This window comes from Pelecanus crispus, chromosome 4 (assembly GCF_030463565.1).
Source record: "Pelecanus crispus isolate bPelCri1 chromosome 4, bPelCri1.pri, whole genome shotgun sequence".
Classification (NCBI taxonomy): Eukaryota; Metazoa; Chordata; class Aves; order Pelecaniformes; family Pelecanidae; genus Pelecanus; species Pelecanus crispus.
Genome location: NC_134646.1, coordinates 14,767,563 through 14,786,160, shown reverse-complemented (window position 1 = coordinate 14,786,160; position 18,598 = coordinate 14,767,563). Strand labels below are relative to the sequence as shown.

The 18,598-nt window shown below is 43.7% G+C and overlaps 1 protein-coding gene across 1 annotated transcript in view; it reads left to right on the top strand.

Annotated features, from left to right (window-relative positions):
• The window catches only part of RNF150 (ring finger protein 150), a 123,716-nt gene extending 113,995 nt beyond the window's left edge, over positions 1 to 9,721 (top strand). Inside the window, exon 7 of the mRNA XM_075709478.1 lies at positions 9,603 to 9,721. Within this exon, the coding sequence (XP_075565593.1) occupies positions 9,603 to 9,721 (119 nt within the window). The remainder of the gene's footprint in view (positions 1 to 9,602) is intronic.
• Positions 9,722 to 18,598: the final 8,877 nt, after the last annotated feature.

The following is an 18,598-nucleotide window of genomic DNA, read 5'->3' as shown; positions in this document are numbered from 1 at the left end:
AAGCTATCTCAGGTGGCTTTGGGCAGCTGCTTCTGCCATGAAGTCCCCCAAGGAGAGGTCACAGCTCTGCAGCGTGATCACACCAGAGAAAAAGGCTTTGGAAACCACTAGTTTACACTGAGTCTTCTGGTTTAATATTGTATCATGCTTGGGGGTATTGTGATACCTCTCCGGTGTGACTGCTCTGAGGGATTTGTGTGGTGTTGGCCAGTACGTCTCTAAATCCCCCGTGAAAGGATGTTTCTTCCTTATGTTCCTTAAGAACAGAACAGAACTGAAGTTTCTCTTACCATTACACTCTCGCTCGTTCAATCCAGCGCATTAAGTGTCTGAGTCAGGCTGTAATTTCCTTCTCCTTTCAGGCTTGCACACTGCTGACACGGGTTTTTAAAATATAAGTAAGAAAGTTAAGTCACAATAGCAGTCACCAGTGTAGCCCCTGGAAACTGAGATGGACCAGATTAAATTGCATGATCATACTTCTTGGATGCAAAAGTCTCTTTATGATGACAGCCTGCCAATAGGCCATATAGCGTGTAACACATGCTAGTACATACAGCATTTAAGTCTGTCACATACCTGCTGTTCCTTCAGTTTTTTAAATGGCTGGCAGTGTGATTAAAGATGTTTGCTCACTGCTCAAAGGGTGTGTGTCTCTCCACGCTTCTCACCTCGGCTACTGGAAGAATCCTTGCAATATCCCTTACACACAATTAACATGACGAAACATGATTATTTTTAACTTTATCACTTAATGCTATTTGTTTTGCAGTAACCAAGGAGCCATGGTCATTTAGCAGCTGCTAAGAAAACCAAGTAAAAAAGTAGTCCCCTTGCTGCACCTGACGTTTTAGACGTATAACGTCATGGTACCGCAGGGACAGCTTGCAGATGTTGAATGCAAGTGGGGGCCCCTTCCCTTCCTTTCTCTCTCTGTATGCTTCTTTCCTGAAGTTGGCTCCGTACTCGCCTTGTGACTGAGCCAGCCTGTTCAGCTGCTAGCCTAGCAAAACATGTTTCCAAGGTAGTTTCCAGGCATTTTTTTAAATTAAGTCAACTCCCTGGCCAATCAAAGGAATAGCAGAGCTGACTCAGGACAGGTGGCAGGAGGGTGAGCTAGGGCAGAGGAGTTGGACTTCCACTTCTTGGTTTTGTCATGCTGCTGGTACACGGAACTAGACTGCAGCTAAGTCAGAAAGTTGGTCTGCATACTGAAAAATTAAATGGAAGAATAATAGAAATGATCAGAGAATAATACCTGCACATGAAGTGTTTGTAGTAGTGCTGGGGACTGCACAATAGTAGTGATTTTAGTTCAGTCTGGGCCCAAGAGACATTTTTGTGAGTGCATTTGGTGAAGAGTTGAATTAGACTTTTTGTTTAACATGAAATGGAGAGCTTAATGTTTCTTAGGATTCTCAGAGGGGTGTAGGAAATGGCAGGATGTTACCAAAAGTAGATAAATTATTGCAAAATTGAAGATCTTTGACTATTTAATATATTACCACAGGTAGCTAAGGTACTTGAGAATCAAAACTGTCATGTAGTTACAGCCCCGTGCTTCAGTATTTTTGTATCTTTTCCCTTTTTATGGGAGATCTCATTTTCTGATTTTCAATCAAATACATGAATAATTTTGCATGTTCTAAATAATAATCATTTCTAACAGGCTGTACATTGAATGAAATGCATCCAGGTTTATTTCTGAACCTTACTGTGGGCATCAGAAGAACGTGCCGTCCTGAGCTGGTGCAGTGTTTGGTCACTCAGGACGGCCAGTGGTGAATGGTAAGGAGGGTGTGCAGTGCTATCCCCCTGTCGCTCTCCCCTTTCAGACAGTGGGAGGGCTTGGAGGGAGAAAGGAAAAGCAGCTTTGCAAAGGTTTAAGAGGCTGGATGCTCTGTTGTGAAGAAGTAGGGTGGTTCTTGTCTGGTAGTCAGACGGGGAGAGTGTGGGACTGAAGAATGGGGTCAGTCAAAGATGGAAGAAAATACATTGTGGTGAATAAGACCAGATGTGCAGGTAAACTGTGAAGGACCTTGAATATGGGGATTAGCTGATATGAGAGCATAGAGGTCGGTGCAAGAGACCTCAGTGTGATGACTCCATTGACTGTTCAGGTAATCTTTCTTACCGTATTTTGACTGAGTTTCCAATAGGAAAGAGGAAAGACTAGTCATGGGAAGAGAAAATGATATTGCAGTATCTAGGCCACAGAAGGAGTGTCCCTGCTGATCCCAGGACAGGAACATGATAAGCATGACCCATAAGAGTAAGGAGAAAGAGGAAAGTATGCCAAAAGCAAAAATACTAGGTTTTCTTGTGTCATACTTGGCAGAGGCATGTTCATTGTATCACAGAGAAGGTTGGCAGCTCCCTGCTAAGACAGCTGATCCAGAATTCCCAAAACATCAGCCAGCCTCTCATAGAGAGAAGACAGATCTCCAAAGTATTGACTCCTAAAATAATGTTAATAAGTGCTGTGAATTTCAAAGGCCTTGTGTTCTGATTCATGGACAAAATCCCAAGGAGATAGTATATGCTCATTAAAGATAGATATCAATATAGATATAAAATGGAAAAAATGCTTTGCTTTTCCAGCCAGTCAGGTCGAACTGTCTCCATGCAGTAACATCTGGTATGTGTTCTTCCCCTTCTGCTCAGCTTTCTGCAAATGTGTTTGCTATCTGCTCTGTGTGTTTTATATCATATGTCCTTATTTGGATAGATTCCTCCCCCCCTATTTTTTTTGGATAGAGCATTTGGGTGCTGATACTTTCTACACAGTTTATGAAAATGAGTTTATTGGTCTTGCCAAAGCACAGAATGTCTTCTCAGGTAACTGATGTTAAAGTTTATTGCTTAAGTACAACATGTTCCAAATTTAGGCTTCAGAAAATTGGTTGTATTACTAATAATTTCCCCTTTGTTTTTTCATGCTTTACTTGAGATACTGGGGTATGATTTCCAGAAGTGCTGAGTACTTACAGCTGTAGCTAAAGTTACTAGAAGATATGCTTGGGGCATACAATGTGCAGGTTAATGCTGTAGCTGAAAAATCAGGTTTACACTGTCTTAACTGGGCACCCAGAATCAGAGAATGCCTTGAAGAGTTGTGACTCTCCATCTCAGCAGCTCGTGTCTAGAATGATGATGATGTCACCCCTTCGTACTGCAGGATGTTTGAAGACAGGGAACTATGTCTTTGGCTGTTTTCCATTAAAAGATGCTGTATGTTCTCCCAAAACATATATCCTAGAGAAAGATTAAGGGAAGAAAGTTTGTTGTCCTTTCACTCAATAAGAGGAAAAAGCCAAGTTTGCTTTGGGAGGGACTCTAGTGTTTTATGTCATATCCAGGCCCATCTATCAAGTCTCTCACCCGCTTAGGGGTTTGATCCAGTTAAACACATTTTTGAAATGTTGTCTTGAATGAATCTTGCCAGGTCATGGCATTTGGTTCTTCCTGGTGTGCTGGTATTTGGGTATTCTTTGCAATGTGTTTCAGACATCATCTGCTTTATCCTCTGGATGAAGCCCTGTTGCCATTAGTACATTCACAGAGCTCTGGCTTGTTATTTGTGGAAAAGACTCTAACCTTTTCTTCCAAAAGCTGTTAACCGTGCTCAAGTACTTTTTCCCCTTGCTGCTCAGATATCTAAGTGTCTCTCTGATGCTGGGGAACAGCAATAAAATATTTCCCCAGTACTTTGTTCTCAATTGTAGCCAGTCAGACTTCTTCATCCATTTTATTAGCCTCTGTGTACAAAAGGACCGCGTTAGTTTATAACCCTTTCTCCTCAAACATATTCCCGCTGCTTCTTTTGCATTAGAGATTTTATAGGCATTTTTTCCCATGTGTTTTATTTCAGTTGTTTTGTTACTGCACTTATGGCCTGTTCTAAAGCGTTACGATTATCAAGATGATATGGGAGGAATTGCTTATAAAATGATCCAGTAAGAAGTACTGGACGATTAATTTGAGAATAATTTTAAGAATCGGCAGTGATTTTAAAGAAGAGGGTCTTGGCGACAAAATAAATTCGATTGATACTGTTGTGGAAGGAGTTGCCATTTGAGTTACTAACTTCACAGGACCAGGCTCCTCCTCTTACACTATAAGCCTAGACTGCAATAGGAGGGAGCAATAAACTCTGTAATGGTGAAGTGCATTCTTGGGCAGACAAAGAAAAATAGAGGGCTCTAGAAATGTCTCTCTCTCCCTGTCATAAATCGAATGTGATGAATAGTGTTCTGTTTGTTCTGATACTGGAAGCAAAATCTGAATAGCACTGCTTGCGTTGGCAGTTCGCTGCGGCTTCATACTGAATAGAATCCATTTTGATAAAGATCCCGTATCAATGCCTCTAGTTACTCTGGATGTATTTTCTTCTCAGGCCCTCAGAGCTCCAGGAGATTATCACATTTCTGGTTTCTTCTGGAGCAAAATGCTTCTAGACACATCTGACGGGGGGCAATGTTTGTTTAGTAGAAGTGAGCCCCAGACTGGAATAAGGTTCATGCTAACACATAAATTTTAGATACTTGTCTAGATCTGAGAGCATACCTGTCACCAGGGATTTCATGTTTTGGCTTAGTTCTATCTTCAGAAAAGAAAGAGTTCTGAAATAAGGTGTACATCACAGTAGTGAGAATGTGAAATGAATAGTGAAATCAAGTCCAAGTTTTGCTGTATATTTATTGTCAAAACGAGGTTTTAGACAGTCCCACTGTCCGCTGTACAATTTCTGCCAGCTAAGGATGGGATAATAACTGCTAAATTTTTCACAACATTTCATTAGATGAAGAAATCACTAATGATTCATTTCTCCTCAAAGCTGGGCATCTGCCATCAAGAATGGAAGAGCTGCGCAAAACAGGACTTGTTTCTTGTACTAAATGCTCAGCTTTATAGCTAGGCAAATAAGTCACACCTAAGTAGCACGGTAGCAGTTTTCTTACCCTCTGATTCCTGTGACTGTCATAAGATGAAGAAAACCATTAGCAGCTTCACAGCTCTGTGCAACGGTTTAATTGTGTGTGGAGCAGGGCTGAATATGCTGAATTAGTTCAGAGTGCTGATAATAAATGAGGGAAAGGAGACTGACTCCCAGCTGAATAGTTTATTGCTGTGGCCCATGTTTTTAATCCACAAGAACAGGAGATTGCTGGCTTTAGTTACACTTCCAGTAGATGAATTACACACTTGGTGGCAGCTCTCATTTGACATACAATAATCAATACTTCTCTGCTTACTCACAAATGGGTGTAATAGCAGAGCTACCTGACGGTCCAGAGAAGGAAAATGTCTGTCATCTTAGACAAACCTTATATGCATTCAATGCTGAGAAGCTTTTGCGGTATAACATTTTAGCATATTTATTCTTATTTTCTGCTGATTTCCTGGATGCAAATTGCTTGTGGACCTTTTATCCCAATCATGGGGTTCTGCAGCTTTTCCAGCTCCCTGAGCTTGGGGGAAACCTCAGCCTCTGGGGCAAGCAGGAGCAATTTTAGGAGAGCCCCATGGCACTGCCTATGTCCGAGGGACATCAGAGCAGAGTGTCGGATGTGGCCTCCTCGGGAGGAGCACGGCGGTGAGCAGGAGCGAGGCCTCCATGAGTGCAGAACCCACCACAGTTACATCAGCTTGTTCCTCATCCTTGAGTGGGTCATTACAAGTCTATCTCGATTTGTGCCCATGCCTGTATGCTTACCTGCACATGGCAGATAAATGTGTTTGTAAATGAACTTTTCACGCACTGTTGAACGCTTAGGTCCCTCCCAAGACTCTTGCAAACAGTATCAAATTCTTAGAAACCCATCGTCTGACCTTTTTCTTTTGGAATATTTATTAGTGTGTAACAGCTACAGACTTAGTCAAAGTGTGAGGAGTAGCAGCAGCAGTAGATAACTATTACTAGTTAACAGTCTTACTGTTTTTAAAGCACCAGGGCAATTTGCTATTTTCATCCTTGTTTGATTGCAATTATACTCAAATATAAACATCACTTAATAACTTTGCAACAAGTAAGGGCTGTACCACTATTAGGTAGGGCAGTTCTATACCTACATGGGGATATTCTTCCTGCGTTAGCATAATTACATTTAAAGTAATATTGGCTAGAGAAGGAGTTTGTTTTATTGCACCTCTCAAACGAATGTGTGTCAGGGAATGTAAGTGAGTGGAAAAAGTCTGTCTGGAAGTAGGCAGCGTGCTGTGGTGTATTGTGTTTCACTGACATGAGAGGAATGTGGCAGTGAGGTCTACAGTTGCCTGCTGTAGGCACTAGCACTCAGGCTGAAAAGCAGCTTGGGATGTGCCTTTTGCTTCATTAAACAAAAGCCTTTATGCCTGTGGCATAAAGTGCTATAAAACACGGTGGAAGTATTATAGTCTGTGTTGTTAGACAGGATTGCCAGTCTCAAACATCTAAAATCACAGGTCAGATACTCCAACACAAAATCTGTCTAGATATTAGGGATATGGTTTTTCAAACTCTTTACTTCCTTTTTATTTCTTAAGAATCATTTATTTTTAAGTGAAAGCTGAGTTCTTCACTGAAGGTTGAGATCCTCACCTGACTTCAGGGCTTTAAAAAAACCACCAAATTTTAAAAGATTTGCAAAAAGGTCATAAAAGTTCTTAACAGTGAGGCAGGCATCTTCTGTACAAGCTGTGCGATTGTGTAAGCTTTGTCCTTGTAAACAGGATCTAAAAACCAGGGATGCAAAATGCAGGCTAAGCTCCTGGCACTTGCAGTTTAGTTGAGGTTTGCTTACCTTTAACAAATGTCACTAACTGTCCTGGCTCACGTTATTGAGCAACCAGGAAAACAAAACAAAACAAAAAACCCACCACAGTCTATAGAAAGCCTGTGTGGTGTGGGGGAGCCACGGTGAGGCTGTCGGTAGACCTTGCAGCCAGAGTTACCTACAGCTGATCCATATCTGGTGTAACTTCTGCAGCCTCCCCGAGTTTCATCCTGTTGGGATGTTGGGGTCAGTAGCAGGAGTCCTGTTTGCCAGAGCAAGCATGTAATGCTGAGGGATGTGTTAATTTCCTTGTGTTACCTGTGTCTTCCAAAGAAACGTCAGTGCTGACCCCTTCCCTGAAAGGGAAGGAATAAGCCATGGTGATGTCCAAGTTTTGCTCCCCACTCTGCTGAAGCAGCAGGCTTTAGGATGTTGAACCGCTGCATGTTAGCAAGGAGGGAAGGTGGAGCATTCGTGTTTCTAGGCACTTTTGCAGCACTAGAAAAGCAATGCCAAAGCGTAGGCATGGGCATTTTTAGGATCCTTTGTTCATTGTTCCTACTGACCTGCACTTCAGTCCCAAAGAAAACTACAAAGCCCACACTTTGGAAAGACTAAGATCCAAGAATTTGAATAATTGTATAGGATTTTTAATGTAAAGCTCAAGTTTGCAGGTTTGGAAAGCAGGTGTTCTGTACATAGGTTAGACAGTTGGTAAGTGAGCTGTAAATCTGCTTCTGTTCTACCTGCCTGTCTGGAACTCAGTTGAGATCTTTTTCTGCTGTGGAACCCTAGAAGAAACAACAGTTCTTGAAATAACATTTCAGCACCATAAACACTTCTCATTTGACGCTCTGACATTTGGCGTTGGCAGCTCAGCCTGCCTCTTCAGCATGCGTGTGGCTGTCACCATCCAGCCAGTCCTTCTTTCCTGCACAGCTAGTTCAGATGAAAATCGCCTTTCTCTCAAGAGTGCTCCAAGTGGCTGTTTAACATGGCTAAGCCTCAGGAACTCTGTCGTGCAAACATAAACTTGCTCTTAGGTCAACATTTAAAGCATCGTTTTCATTGTTTTTAAGAATCCTATTAGTTATAGAAGACTGATAAATGATCCAGTGGTCTGGAACCACATTGTTCTGGCTCAGGGAGCTGTTATCACTCCAGATGATGCTTTAGGTCTTGGAGGTGTATGTGATGCACTTTGGTACTCTTGGATCTAGCAGTTCACCTAATGGTTCAATGTATTTGAAGCCCACTGAAGTCTGCAGGAGATACCATTCAGTTCGTAAGTACTTCCTCCACCTCCAGTGGAAACATTTATAGTCAGAAGCAATGCCTTGAAATGTTTTACTACTGTCATATTGATAGGAAAAAAATATACAGATACAAAGAGGTTGTGTGCATTAATTATTTATCTTGCAATCAAGCAAGTATAAAAATAATCCAGGGTGAAAATTGGGAAGGGTTGTAAAGGAAAGCACTGGCTCTCTCAGTTTGAATAATGCCGACCCCACTCAAGCTGTCTCCGCAGAACATGAAGTCTAATCCCAGCACAAGTACATACGTGTTTTTTCTCTAAAACAGATTTTAAAATCATGCAGCTCTTGAGAGGAGACTAATTGTGCTCACTTAGCTTCAAGTGAATAATTAAACTGTGAGGAGTTGTTATTTTCCTGGCTTCTCTGTAATGTTTCTTACTTATTAATTCTTAGATATTCAACTTTTTGACTTTTTAGCATCAATCAAGCTCTGCTTCTACTGTCTGAAAAATAAAATATGTGAAGGAAAAACTGCCATGGATTTAAATACATTGTATTGTTACAGTATAAATATCATCATTGTAATTAAACCACTTGAAAATACGAACCATCAACTTTTTCTCTCGGGGACTCAGCCACCTATGGGATTTTTGTGCCTTTCAAAATCTCCCCAGAGATCCGGTGTGCTTTGCTTCTCCTGATGGTTCTTGAAATAGAACTAGCTTTTAGTCCTTTAAAATCTGTTGGCTTTATCTGCTACTAAATACACATGTAGTAATTGCTGTGGGATCAAAACAAAAACAAGTTACTCCTCCTACGCTTGTAGTTTTGATGGGATTTACAGTTTGGCGAAAGGCAATAATCTGACCCTTACTGTATTTGGGATCATGGTGGATTAAGATAGATCCCTTCAGCCTGGATCAAGAACCTGCAAAGTATCTTCAAATCAGAGGAAAGGGTGGATAGAAAAGAGACTGGAAAAGGATGAGAGAAGGCATGTGAGAAGGCAGGTAGACTGGTCGTGAGTCCTGGGGCAGAACTAATAACACCCGTGCTGCTCCTTCCAGACATTAGCTAGTGCCCTCTTAAAAGTCTCCGCTACCAGAGATTCAGTCACCTAATGAGGGTTTGGGCAGATTTTTTTTCCTGCTAGCAATGTTTTCCCGATAGCCAACTCGCTCCACTGGGTGCCTGTGACTTTGTCCTAAACTTGCTGCCTTTGTGGGGAGCGTAGGATGACGCCAAGTTGAGGAAGTGAAAGGGGACAGGGAGGGAAGTGCTCAGGCAGTGGGAAGAAGGTCATGGAGCTGAAGGGCCTGGATGGAGACCCCTGGGAGGATTAGGAGGAGAAGAAAGTGTTGCCCTTCCAGGCTCCTTGTCATCATGTTTCTCGCTACTGATGGCTTGAACTTTCTGATACTTTTGAAATGCTTTAGACGGATATTGAATAAGAGCAAAGTTTGGAATCTAAGCACAACCTCAGTGGTGGAGAAACCTCTGGGTCCCATCTGCAGAACTAAAAAATAGTAATATATTGACAGAAAGACGTGACCATAATGCCCTTTTCCTGTCTTTTCTACCCTCACAGATGAACAGGAGCCAGCAGTCAGCAGTGATTCAGATATTTCATTGATTATGGCAATGGAGGTTGGACTGTCCGATGTGGAGCTTTCCACTGATCAAGACTGCGAAGAGGTGAAGTCTTGAAAAACAAACAGAGATCCAACACTAAACTACAGGGAAGGGTCACAGGGAGGGACCGAGTCAGCTTTCTAGGATTTGGACCAGTCATGCACATGCCTCCAGAGCACTGTCACTCCTGCACACTCCATTCTGAGATGGGCACGAAAAGCAATAGCAACAGTTGTGTCTGCCTGGATGCGGTTTCATCATCTACATACGTTCATTTTGTTCACACGGGAGATGAACGCCTCCAGTTTACCCACGTGCTTGAGAGCAGTCGTGTAACTCTTCAGTGGCTCATAAATACGCAACTGAAATGACAGCTTGAGTGTTTTCTGCACTTGTTCGATTGGGTTTTTGTTTCTTTTTTGGAAAAGACGTATGTTTGTTATGGTTTTTTGTTTGTTTATAGTTTGGTATGGATGGACACTCTGTTTTTGTTGACTGACCCCAGCTTTTTCAAGAGTTCAATCCAGAAATCTGAATTCCCATTCACTGGTCACTTCATGATCTGACTCCAGGATTTATCATTGCCTTGTTGTTTCTGCAGGAAGTACACATGGCTTCAGAAGGATGGTGCGCCAGCACCCTGCGTTAATGTGAAGCCTGCTTTCATTAAGTGGGAGCATTGGAAATGGTATATTCTGAAGGCCTTTATTTGTAAGAGAGCTCTGAATTAACAGGTTGCTGAGATTTGGGTTAAAAACTGCATTATGTTGGCTTTTACTTAGAGCTCTGTTCTAGACAAGTATCGTACAGCGTGAAGGAGAGAAAGAAAAGCTTAAAGTTTCGCTCCGTCCTTGTAGTCCTTTGCTATATTTTATGCTATTAGCAGTTGTCAGTACATTAACAGTCTTCCTTCAAGTCACAGTAGCTGGAAAAGAAGATCTAGTATAACATCATGTCTTCTCTTAATTTTACAGACCAAAATCTGACCAGTAGGCTAAAGGAGTGTCTGAGAGGTTTCCAGAGGCTGCTTGTTAACAGCTGTGCATTACGTGGATGACAAGAATATTCTTAGAAAGGGTCTGGAGATGCTGATTTCAGTGTCAGAAATTGCTAATGAAGCAGGAGGCAGCTGGTTGAAATGTTTACTTCCTGGTTTGCTTGGGGTTTTTTTTTTCCTTAGTGTGTTTTACTTCTTACCTTTTGATGGCAGTTTTTGCCTGCTGATTACCGAACACAAGAGTTCAGGTGGTTTGTTGCCCTCCAGAGTCCCTGTCAGCATTGTCGCAAGCATAATGGAATACTTGTGATTTGTATATAGAGATACGTATATACCAAAATATTTTGGGTAGCGGAGAGGGAATTTGCAAAGAAACAGAACATAAATCAAAACACCTAAATAATAATGACCTGTGAGGATTATTTAGTTCACCCTGAGCTCTGCTTTCCAGGGAAGAGCTTATTGTTACTTGGTCTATGTATGATTTCATTTTTCAGTCAAAATACTCAACTGTGAAGAAGCATTTTTAGCTTACTGTTATACAAGAGTAAATGGTTTCTGTTGACAGTCAGATGATTTGAATCACATTACTGCCTCTGAGGAAGTCCATAGACTCAACAAATCATCTTACATTGAAATTTCACGGAGAGGTCAAACATTTTGACTTGCTGGTGTCACGGCAGCATCTCAAAATGCAACTATTAGGGTTCTTGCTGCATAATCTCCTTGTGGATTTACTTGTTAGATGTGGAAACCAACTTCCAGCCAAAATTAGGTTTGTCAGATCTTATTCAGGATCAAATGTGTTTAGAACTATCCCTAAAATTTTGGCCGACTTGCTTCTATAGTACAGGAAGAAGGAAAAATTATTCTCCATGCTTTTTGGTCCCGTTAGAACTCAGTTCATTTTATAGCTTAAATTTTTTTATGTTCTGGCTTTGAGGCAAAGGAGCACAGCCTAATCATCCTTCAAAACTATGATCCAAAAATGTGCTGTTACATTTTTATAAGGCATTTGAAGGGACATCGCTTTTTAATTAAAGAGATACAGGCAGCTGGAAATCTGCTTGGCTTAAAAAGAAAGTTAGGGATCATTCCAGAGGGCGCAGCTTGGTCAGTCTTGCCAATGTTTGTGGTTCTGTAATCGTATTTTCCTTATTCTTTAATGTCTTCTCTGTTCCTTGCTGCTATGGGAAAGGCCCACAGCATCAGGGGAACGATGTCGAAATTCACCCCTACACAAGAGAGTTTGCACAAGGTACCGCATCAGCTCCACTTAAGCTCTGGAAATAATGCTGAAATGGGATTTGAGTGGTGCTTACACCAAATACTGGCCCTTCACACAGGAAAGAAATTCATCTCAAATGACTGCAGGGGAAAGAGTGAAGCTGGTTATATACAGTCAGGTCTCCCTGTGGAAAGTACACACACTGGAACAATTTCTTCCCTAGCGCTGGAGCCTGGGTGCTACATGTCACAGGAACATCACGAACACGATGTCCGAGTTGCCAGTGATCCTTTAACATCCGCCCACTGCAGCCCAGCACGCAGACAAAAAGACTCCTGGCCGAACTGTTTGGGTTTCAGAGGAGCTGTCGCAAAGTCTTCGTTTTATTTCACAAAAATCAATTAAGTTAATCTCAATGGATAGATTGACCAATTATCTTTTGCCATAGCGGAGTCGCCCACAGCACAGCAGAGCAAGCGAGGTCTGTGGAAAAGCAAGGCAGGAGGTGGAACTCCCTGCTGATACTGAACTGGCTCCTTTGCCCAGCAAAATCATTAAAGGGGGCTGTGCTCAAAGGGGCATCACACAGACGGTAACTGAGACCCTGCCCATATTGCTAGGAGTTAATGAAGGATTTTGGAGAGGGATCGTGCTGTGCGTGCTCTTTTCCTAAGTATCCCATGCTAGATGGGGTCTACAGGTGGCCGCTGGCAGAGGCAGGGTGCTAGGCTGGGTGCGACGTTTTTATATAGCACCATACCGTGGTCTTTCAAAAGAGGCGTCCTAGCAAATCTGGGTCAGGAGTCTTTCTGCTGTTGTTTTCCCAGTCCTACCTGCAGTTCCGCTCAGGAAAGATGTTTTTCCGTCCCTGTCCTCAGGTGTTCTACAGCTCTGAGCACTGTTAAGCAATAACAAGTGCAAAGCCAGGTTATACATCCCTGAAGCCAGAACTTAGGGAAGCACTTAAGTAAATGTTTTATTCCGTCCTTCTTCAGAAAAGCGCTTATGACTAATTTTGGACTTGTACCAAAATCACGTTATTTTCAACAGGTCTTCTATGAGCATAATTAAGCCCCTGTGTCAAATGGAAATGTTTTCCTAAAGCAGGACCTGGCTGACAATATTCTTTGTATATATAACCTGTGAAATGCCTTGGGAATTTGAGGTGCTTCATAAATATTAAGACCCCCGGATGTATGTTTGTAACACGTGTGAAAGCCTTAATTCTGCAGATCTGCATGCCCGTGCACATTTTGCTTACATGAGTCCCTCCACTGAGATTCCTCGCAGGGTAAAATTAACCATCCCAATTTGCAGCTTTGGGCAAGATTAGTCCCATCCTGAGCATCGTGTGAGTCCTCGGTACTGCTGCCCACTAAGCTTGGGCTCCGGCATTAAATACGTGGGATTCAGATGCCGGGGACACAGCAGTGCATGTTCAGAAAGGAAAGCAGCCTTTAGCATGCAGCCAGGAAAAAACAAAATCCTCTGGTGCCCTCTGACGAACAAGTGCTCATGCACATAATTCTGCAGGCTCGCGCCGTGACTGCCCACGCACGGCGCGGGCGGCTTCGCTGCGGGTGCCAGCGGCCCCTGCCAGCCCGGCGCGGCCGGGGCAGAGGGGCATCTCCTGCACAGGGCCGGTGGCCAGGGGACGGTGCAGCTCGCTGAGAAAGGTGCTCTTGGCCTTAAGCTGAGCTTGTGTCTCGCCGAGCTCTTCCAGTCCTGTCATCTGAGGCTCTTTTCTTTTCCGTGAGCGAGTAGTAGGTGGGCTCACCTTTGTTCAGGCTGGGCTGCAGGATGAAACTTGGATGGACGGAGAGCGACTGCGCTCTGAGTACCCTGTGATTTTCGTGGGTTTCACTAAACTGCCTTCCCAAAGGTCTGTTCAATAGGTAGGACACATAAAAAGTTACATGGGCAGATTTTTGCACTCACAAACGACCTAATGTGTGCATGCAGATGTGCAAGGCACCCGCTCGCCATCCCTTCCCCATGGCTGACCCATTCTGGTGGGCATACAGATCTGGCACTTGCTGAGGGTTTGGGTTTTTTTTTATTTTCTGACTGCTTTAGAGTCTCAAAACCAGGATCAGGCCGATCGCAGCACTGCAGTTCATTCTTTAAGCATTCTATAGAATTAAATTGCCATGTATGCATATAAAAGTACATTGATATGACTATGGAAACTGTATTGTAGCGAAAACAGAAGCAGCTGCCATTTTTAGACTCTTTATCTGGCGGAGATTGTGGCACTAAAGAAAAAGTCGTTATAGAGGCAATTTGGGGAAAAAAAAAAAATTATTGAAATTGCATATGATAAGAAGTCCCTCAGATCTCAGTACTTTAATGACCCCTGGCACAGATCCAGAGGAAGTCATTGCAAGAAGGGCAGCACTTTGTCTCTTGTTGAATGACTCATTTGGGATACATTCTTATTTTGTTAACAAAATGAACTCAAGCACCAGAGACGGATCAAGCTCTGAATTTAATCTTTCTCAAAGAATATGCGTTTTGTGATTCAAAGTTTTTGTTGTCAAACCTGTTAACCCACCCTCTTTTGCCCCTTGCTAAATAAAAAGAAATGCTTGTCCGATTTGGAAAATGTCTAGCTCAGACGACCTTTGCATATGGATGGGTTGCCCTGGCAGGTATCTGCGGATCACTTAACACTTCTGTATACTTTTAGTCATCAGTACAACGCAGTACAGATTTTTCCATAAAGCGCGTTTTATTTGCCGTTCTTGTTAAACCTGGAGTGAAGTCGTCGTATAGATTTTCCAGAGTTTTGCCTTACAAACTTTCTCCTTTCAATATACGCTACAGCCCTTTGAGTGGATTCTGTGATTAAAAGGCAAAGATCGGGGCACAAGTCTTTATATATAAATCTCTGGACTGCAAGTCCTTGTGACAATTGGTCTGCAGTGAAATGACGGTAGAGGTTACGCGTAGCAGCGGGAAATGCCTTTTGGCCCGGGCCGCTGGGCATCTCCCAGGCTTGCTTTGTAAGAGGCTCGGTCCTTCGTGGTCTCTCTCTGCAGAAAAGCTCATGAGTTAAGTTTGCAATAAGGCAGGAATAGGAATTTATAGGCTGTGCAAACCAAGAAAACCAATAGTCATTTATTGATTTCTATTCGTTAGCAATAATGGAGCTTTTTTAACCATTCGTTGTTCTTGTAGATCCCTGTTGTAAGGCCAAAGTTACCAGTCTGACAGGAATAGGGGCCAGGACAAGCTGACTCTCTAAACAGAAGAGGGAGGGCTTGGTTTGCTCTTGGGTTGCATCCATTTCGCAGGACTGAAATGGCAGAGAAATCCGGCCTGTTCCTTCCCAGCCCCTCACAAATGTTTGCTCTGGTGTGAGCCTTTGTTGCAGGCGAAGGAGATGGTGGGATCAAGCTAACACGGTGCCGCTTCCTCTCCCGCGTTTCGTGCTGCCTTGTCTCTCTTGCAGCAGGCTGGACTGCTCTGGTTCCGCACCGGGGAAAGGAGCCAGCCTAAATTCGGCTTAAGGGCTTAACGAAAGATAGGCCCGGGGGTTTCAGCAGATTCAGGGCAGCCGAGCTTCTTCGTAACCAGTGCTGCCCGGGATTGCTGCTTCATTGAAGAGCACTGAGCATTGACTCACTTGTTTTATAGATGCAAAATGCGTGAGCGTATACGGGGCAACCAGCGTGACAGAAATTAATCGGCTTGGTTAACGCAAGCAGGGAAAAAACAGAGTCATGAAATATTTTAGGGGCGAGGGAAAGTGAGGGTGGAGGTGTTGTTTTAGCAGACTTTTTAAATAGCCACAATTGATCCAACACAAGCACTTCTTTTATTTTACCAAGCTGTTACCTGAACTAATTGATAGTTTCGCAGCTGAAAGAGGAACGCCAGATGGACTTTTTAGTCTGGATTTGTTTGCGTAGCAGATGGCAGCTGCAGGCCGGGCGGGCGAGCGAGGGAGGCGGCTGCCCTCTGCCGCGCAGCTTCCCCCGCCCGGCTGGAAACCCGCTCTGCTCCCTCGCCGCTTTGGCACTTCTTTTTCGAGAAAAAAGCCACCTTCTGAGCAGGAGCTATATTTCAAAAGCAGAAACGGAGAAGAAAGATGAATGAAAGATGTTGTGGATTTTGAATGAAAAGCCAAGGGATGAAATTTCCATCTGAAATTAATCTTGCCTCTCTCAACTATTTTAATTGTGAATTGGTGGAAGTTATTTCTTTCTGGAGCGAAAGCAAAAAAAAAAAGAAAAAAGAGAGGGGAAAAAAAAAGAAACGGCGTTTTCCCTTTCTTATTTCTTGATTCTTCAGTCCTGTGTAGCATTAAAAACAACAGCAAGATCAAGATGCTCATTTGCTCTGAATGTATACAGTTATTTCAGATGTCAAGTATCTTAATGTTTTGTATGTGTACGTAATACCATCCTTACTTCTTGTTTCACGTTAGGATCCTGAAATGACTGTACCATTTTATAATTAGAAATGTAAAGAGGGGACAGTGGGTGGGAGGGTCTGTTATTTTTATAGCAAGATGTTCCTTGTATTTAGTGAACATTTAAAATGGTTTTGTACTTGTCAAAATATACATTCCATCCATTTCCAGAAGAGAATTATTTTTATTTAGAGTAGTTTATAAGCAAACCAAAAAAAAAAAATGTGGCGGCCCATCTGTACGCAGTTCACGAACAGAGCAGGAGTATCCTGGTTTTCAGTGCAGGCTCCAAAGCTTTTTCCAGCCGCAGCTCTTCTCACTCGCTGCAGAGCCGTACCAGCCAAACGCCAATGTTAAAAAGGGAAGAAAAATCCCGAACGAAATAAATACCATATGGATCAATGCACAGCTTACTGAAATAACATCCAGTTTGGAGACAACGGTCCGTCCCAGTGAAATTCTCCAAGGTACTCAGTCCTGCCCTGGACAGCAGGAGTGGATTTACTGGAGGCCGCCAGCCCTGGCAAGCCGGGGCTGACAGGGTGACGGGGCTGACAGGGTGACAGGGTGACGGGGCTGACAGGGTGACAGGGCTGTCACGCTCACGCACCGCAGCTCTGCTTGCGCTGCGGCTCCCTCAGGACGGGAGCCTATTTTTGCCTGAGGTTGTTTTGCTGGTAAGGCAGTGGGTTTCTGCAGGCTGACCACGTTGTGTTTCTTTTGACTGTGGGAAATGACCCTTCATCTCCACGTTAAAAAAAAAAAAAAAAAAAGGTCCTTTCTCCAGACAGTTGCGCTTCGGTTTGTGAAACACCTAGCGAAAAACCATGGCAAAATCACACTGTGGCATTTGCATAGACCATTCTTTTTCTTGTAGTTAGCTTTTTCCCCCTTGCTACCTGTGACTTGCTGCCAAAACAGTGCAGTAGCAGTCTGCGAAGCGAGCCTTTTTTCCTAGCATTACTTTCTGTACAGTGTTGCAAATATACTTTAACACTTCGCTGATATTTTATAACTTATACATCTTCCCCTCCAATGCACTTTATCTCTCTTGAAAAATGTGGGAGTCGGAGAACTACCATCTTAAAGGGATTTGCCTGAAATCATGAGGCACACACTTTTTATTTTTTTTCCTTCTTGCTTTGTTATATACTGTAAATGCTAAAGAGCATGGACAGTGACTCAGCTGGGGGAAGTTACCGAAACGTTGAGGCTAGTATTTGGAAGCATTATTCAGTAGTACAACACGGCTATTTTTGTTATATAGAGGATTATAATGTAAATATGTGAGACTGTGTTATTATGTACTAGTAAAATATTGCGACTCTCAAAGTTAAGATGGTGAATTCCAAGGAATTTTATTGCAAGTTTTTTTAATAAAACGAATCTGATTACTGTGTCGTACATATTTTCTAACAGACTGTGTAAAACTGGCGTTGCCTAACGTGTCACACTCGCTGATTGTTTCTTCCTGAACTCGGCCGCTGCAGACTTTGGCGTTCGCCAGAGGCAGAACCTATAGCGGGAGGGGACCCGAGTGGCCGCCTGGCCTCCGTGCCCCAGTCCCTGCTCTGCTCCCCACTGTCCTTCAGCGTCTTTCGACCAGAAAGCAGCGGCTGTGTGGGAGGTAAATGCCTCCACTTCCCCGGGGAAGAGCAGCAGCCTCAGCCCAGATGCTGGGCGTGATGTGTTAAAATAGCTTTAAATGCTGACGGCTCTGCCGTGCCTCAGTGGGAATTGCACCTCCGTTGCGAGGGGTCGTCCGGCTGCTCTTCCCTCGCCCGATCGGCTGCCGCTCCGCGCCCCGGGGAGCAGGGGGCCATAGGGAGCCCCGGGGGTTGGCATGCCGTCCAGCATAGGTGTGCTGCTTACAAGAGGTTCAAGGCACAGTAAAAATCCCACCGAAAAGAAATTTAGGAGACTTAAAGAAAAGTTTTCCGGTAGATGCAAAAGGCAGCAGACAGAAATCCCTGAAGGAGGGCCAAATCCTGGCTCGAGCCGCAGCCCCGCCGCAGGGGCCCAGCCTACCCCCGTCCTGGCCCACGTTTTGTGCTTGCTGGCCGGTGCCGCCAGCACGGATGCCTCTCTTCCAGCTGCAGCCGTGCGTTCGAGGCATCAATGGGCCAAATCGGTTGGGGTCCTAACTCGGATTTCACGCAGGAGCGAGGAAGGCAGCAGCCAAGGGCTAGACCTCACCCGGCTCCCCCAGACCCCCGTGCCTCCTTGCTCCCATGCGCCCACCCTCCCGCTGGGCTTTGCTGTTCGCAACGGAGAGGCAGCAAGCTGGCTCAGATGATGAAAACCACGTGT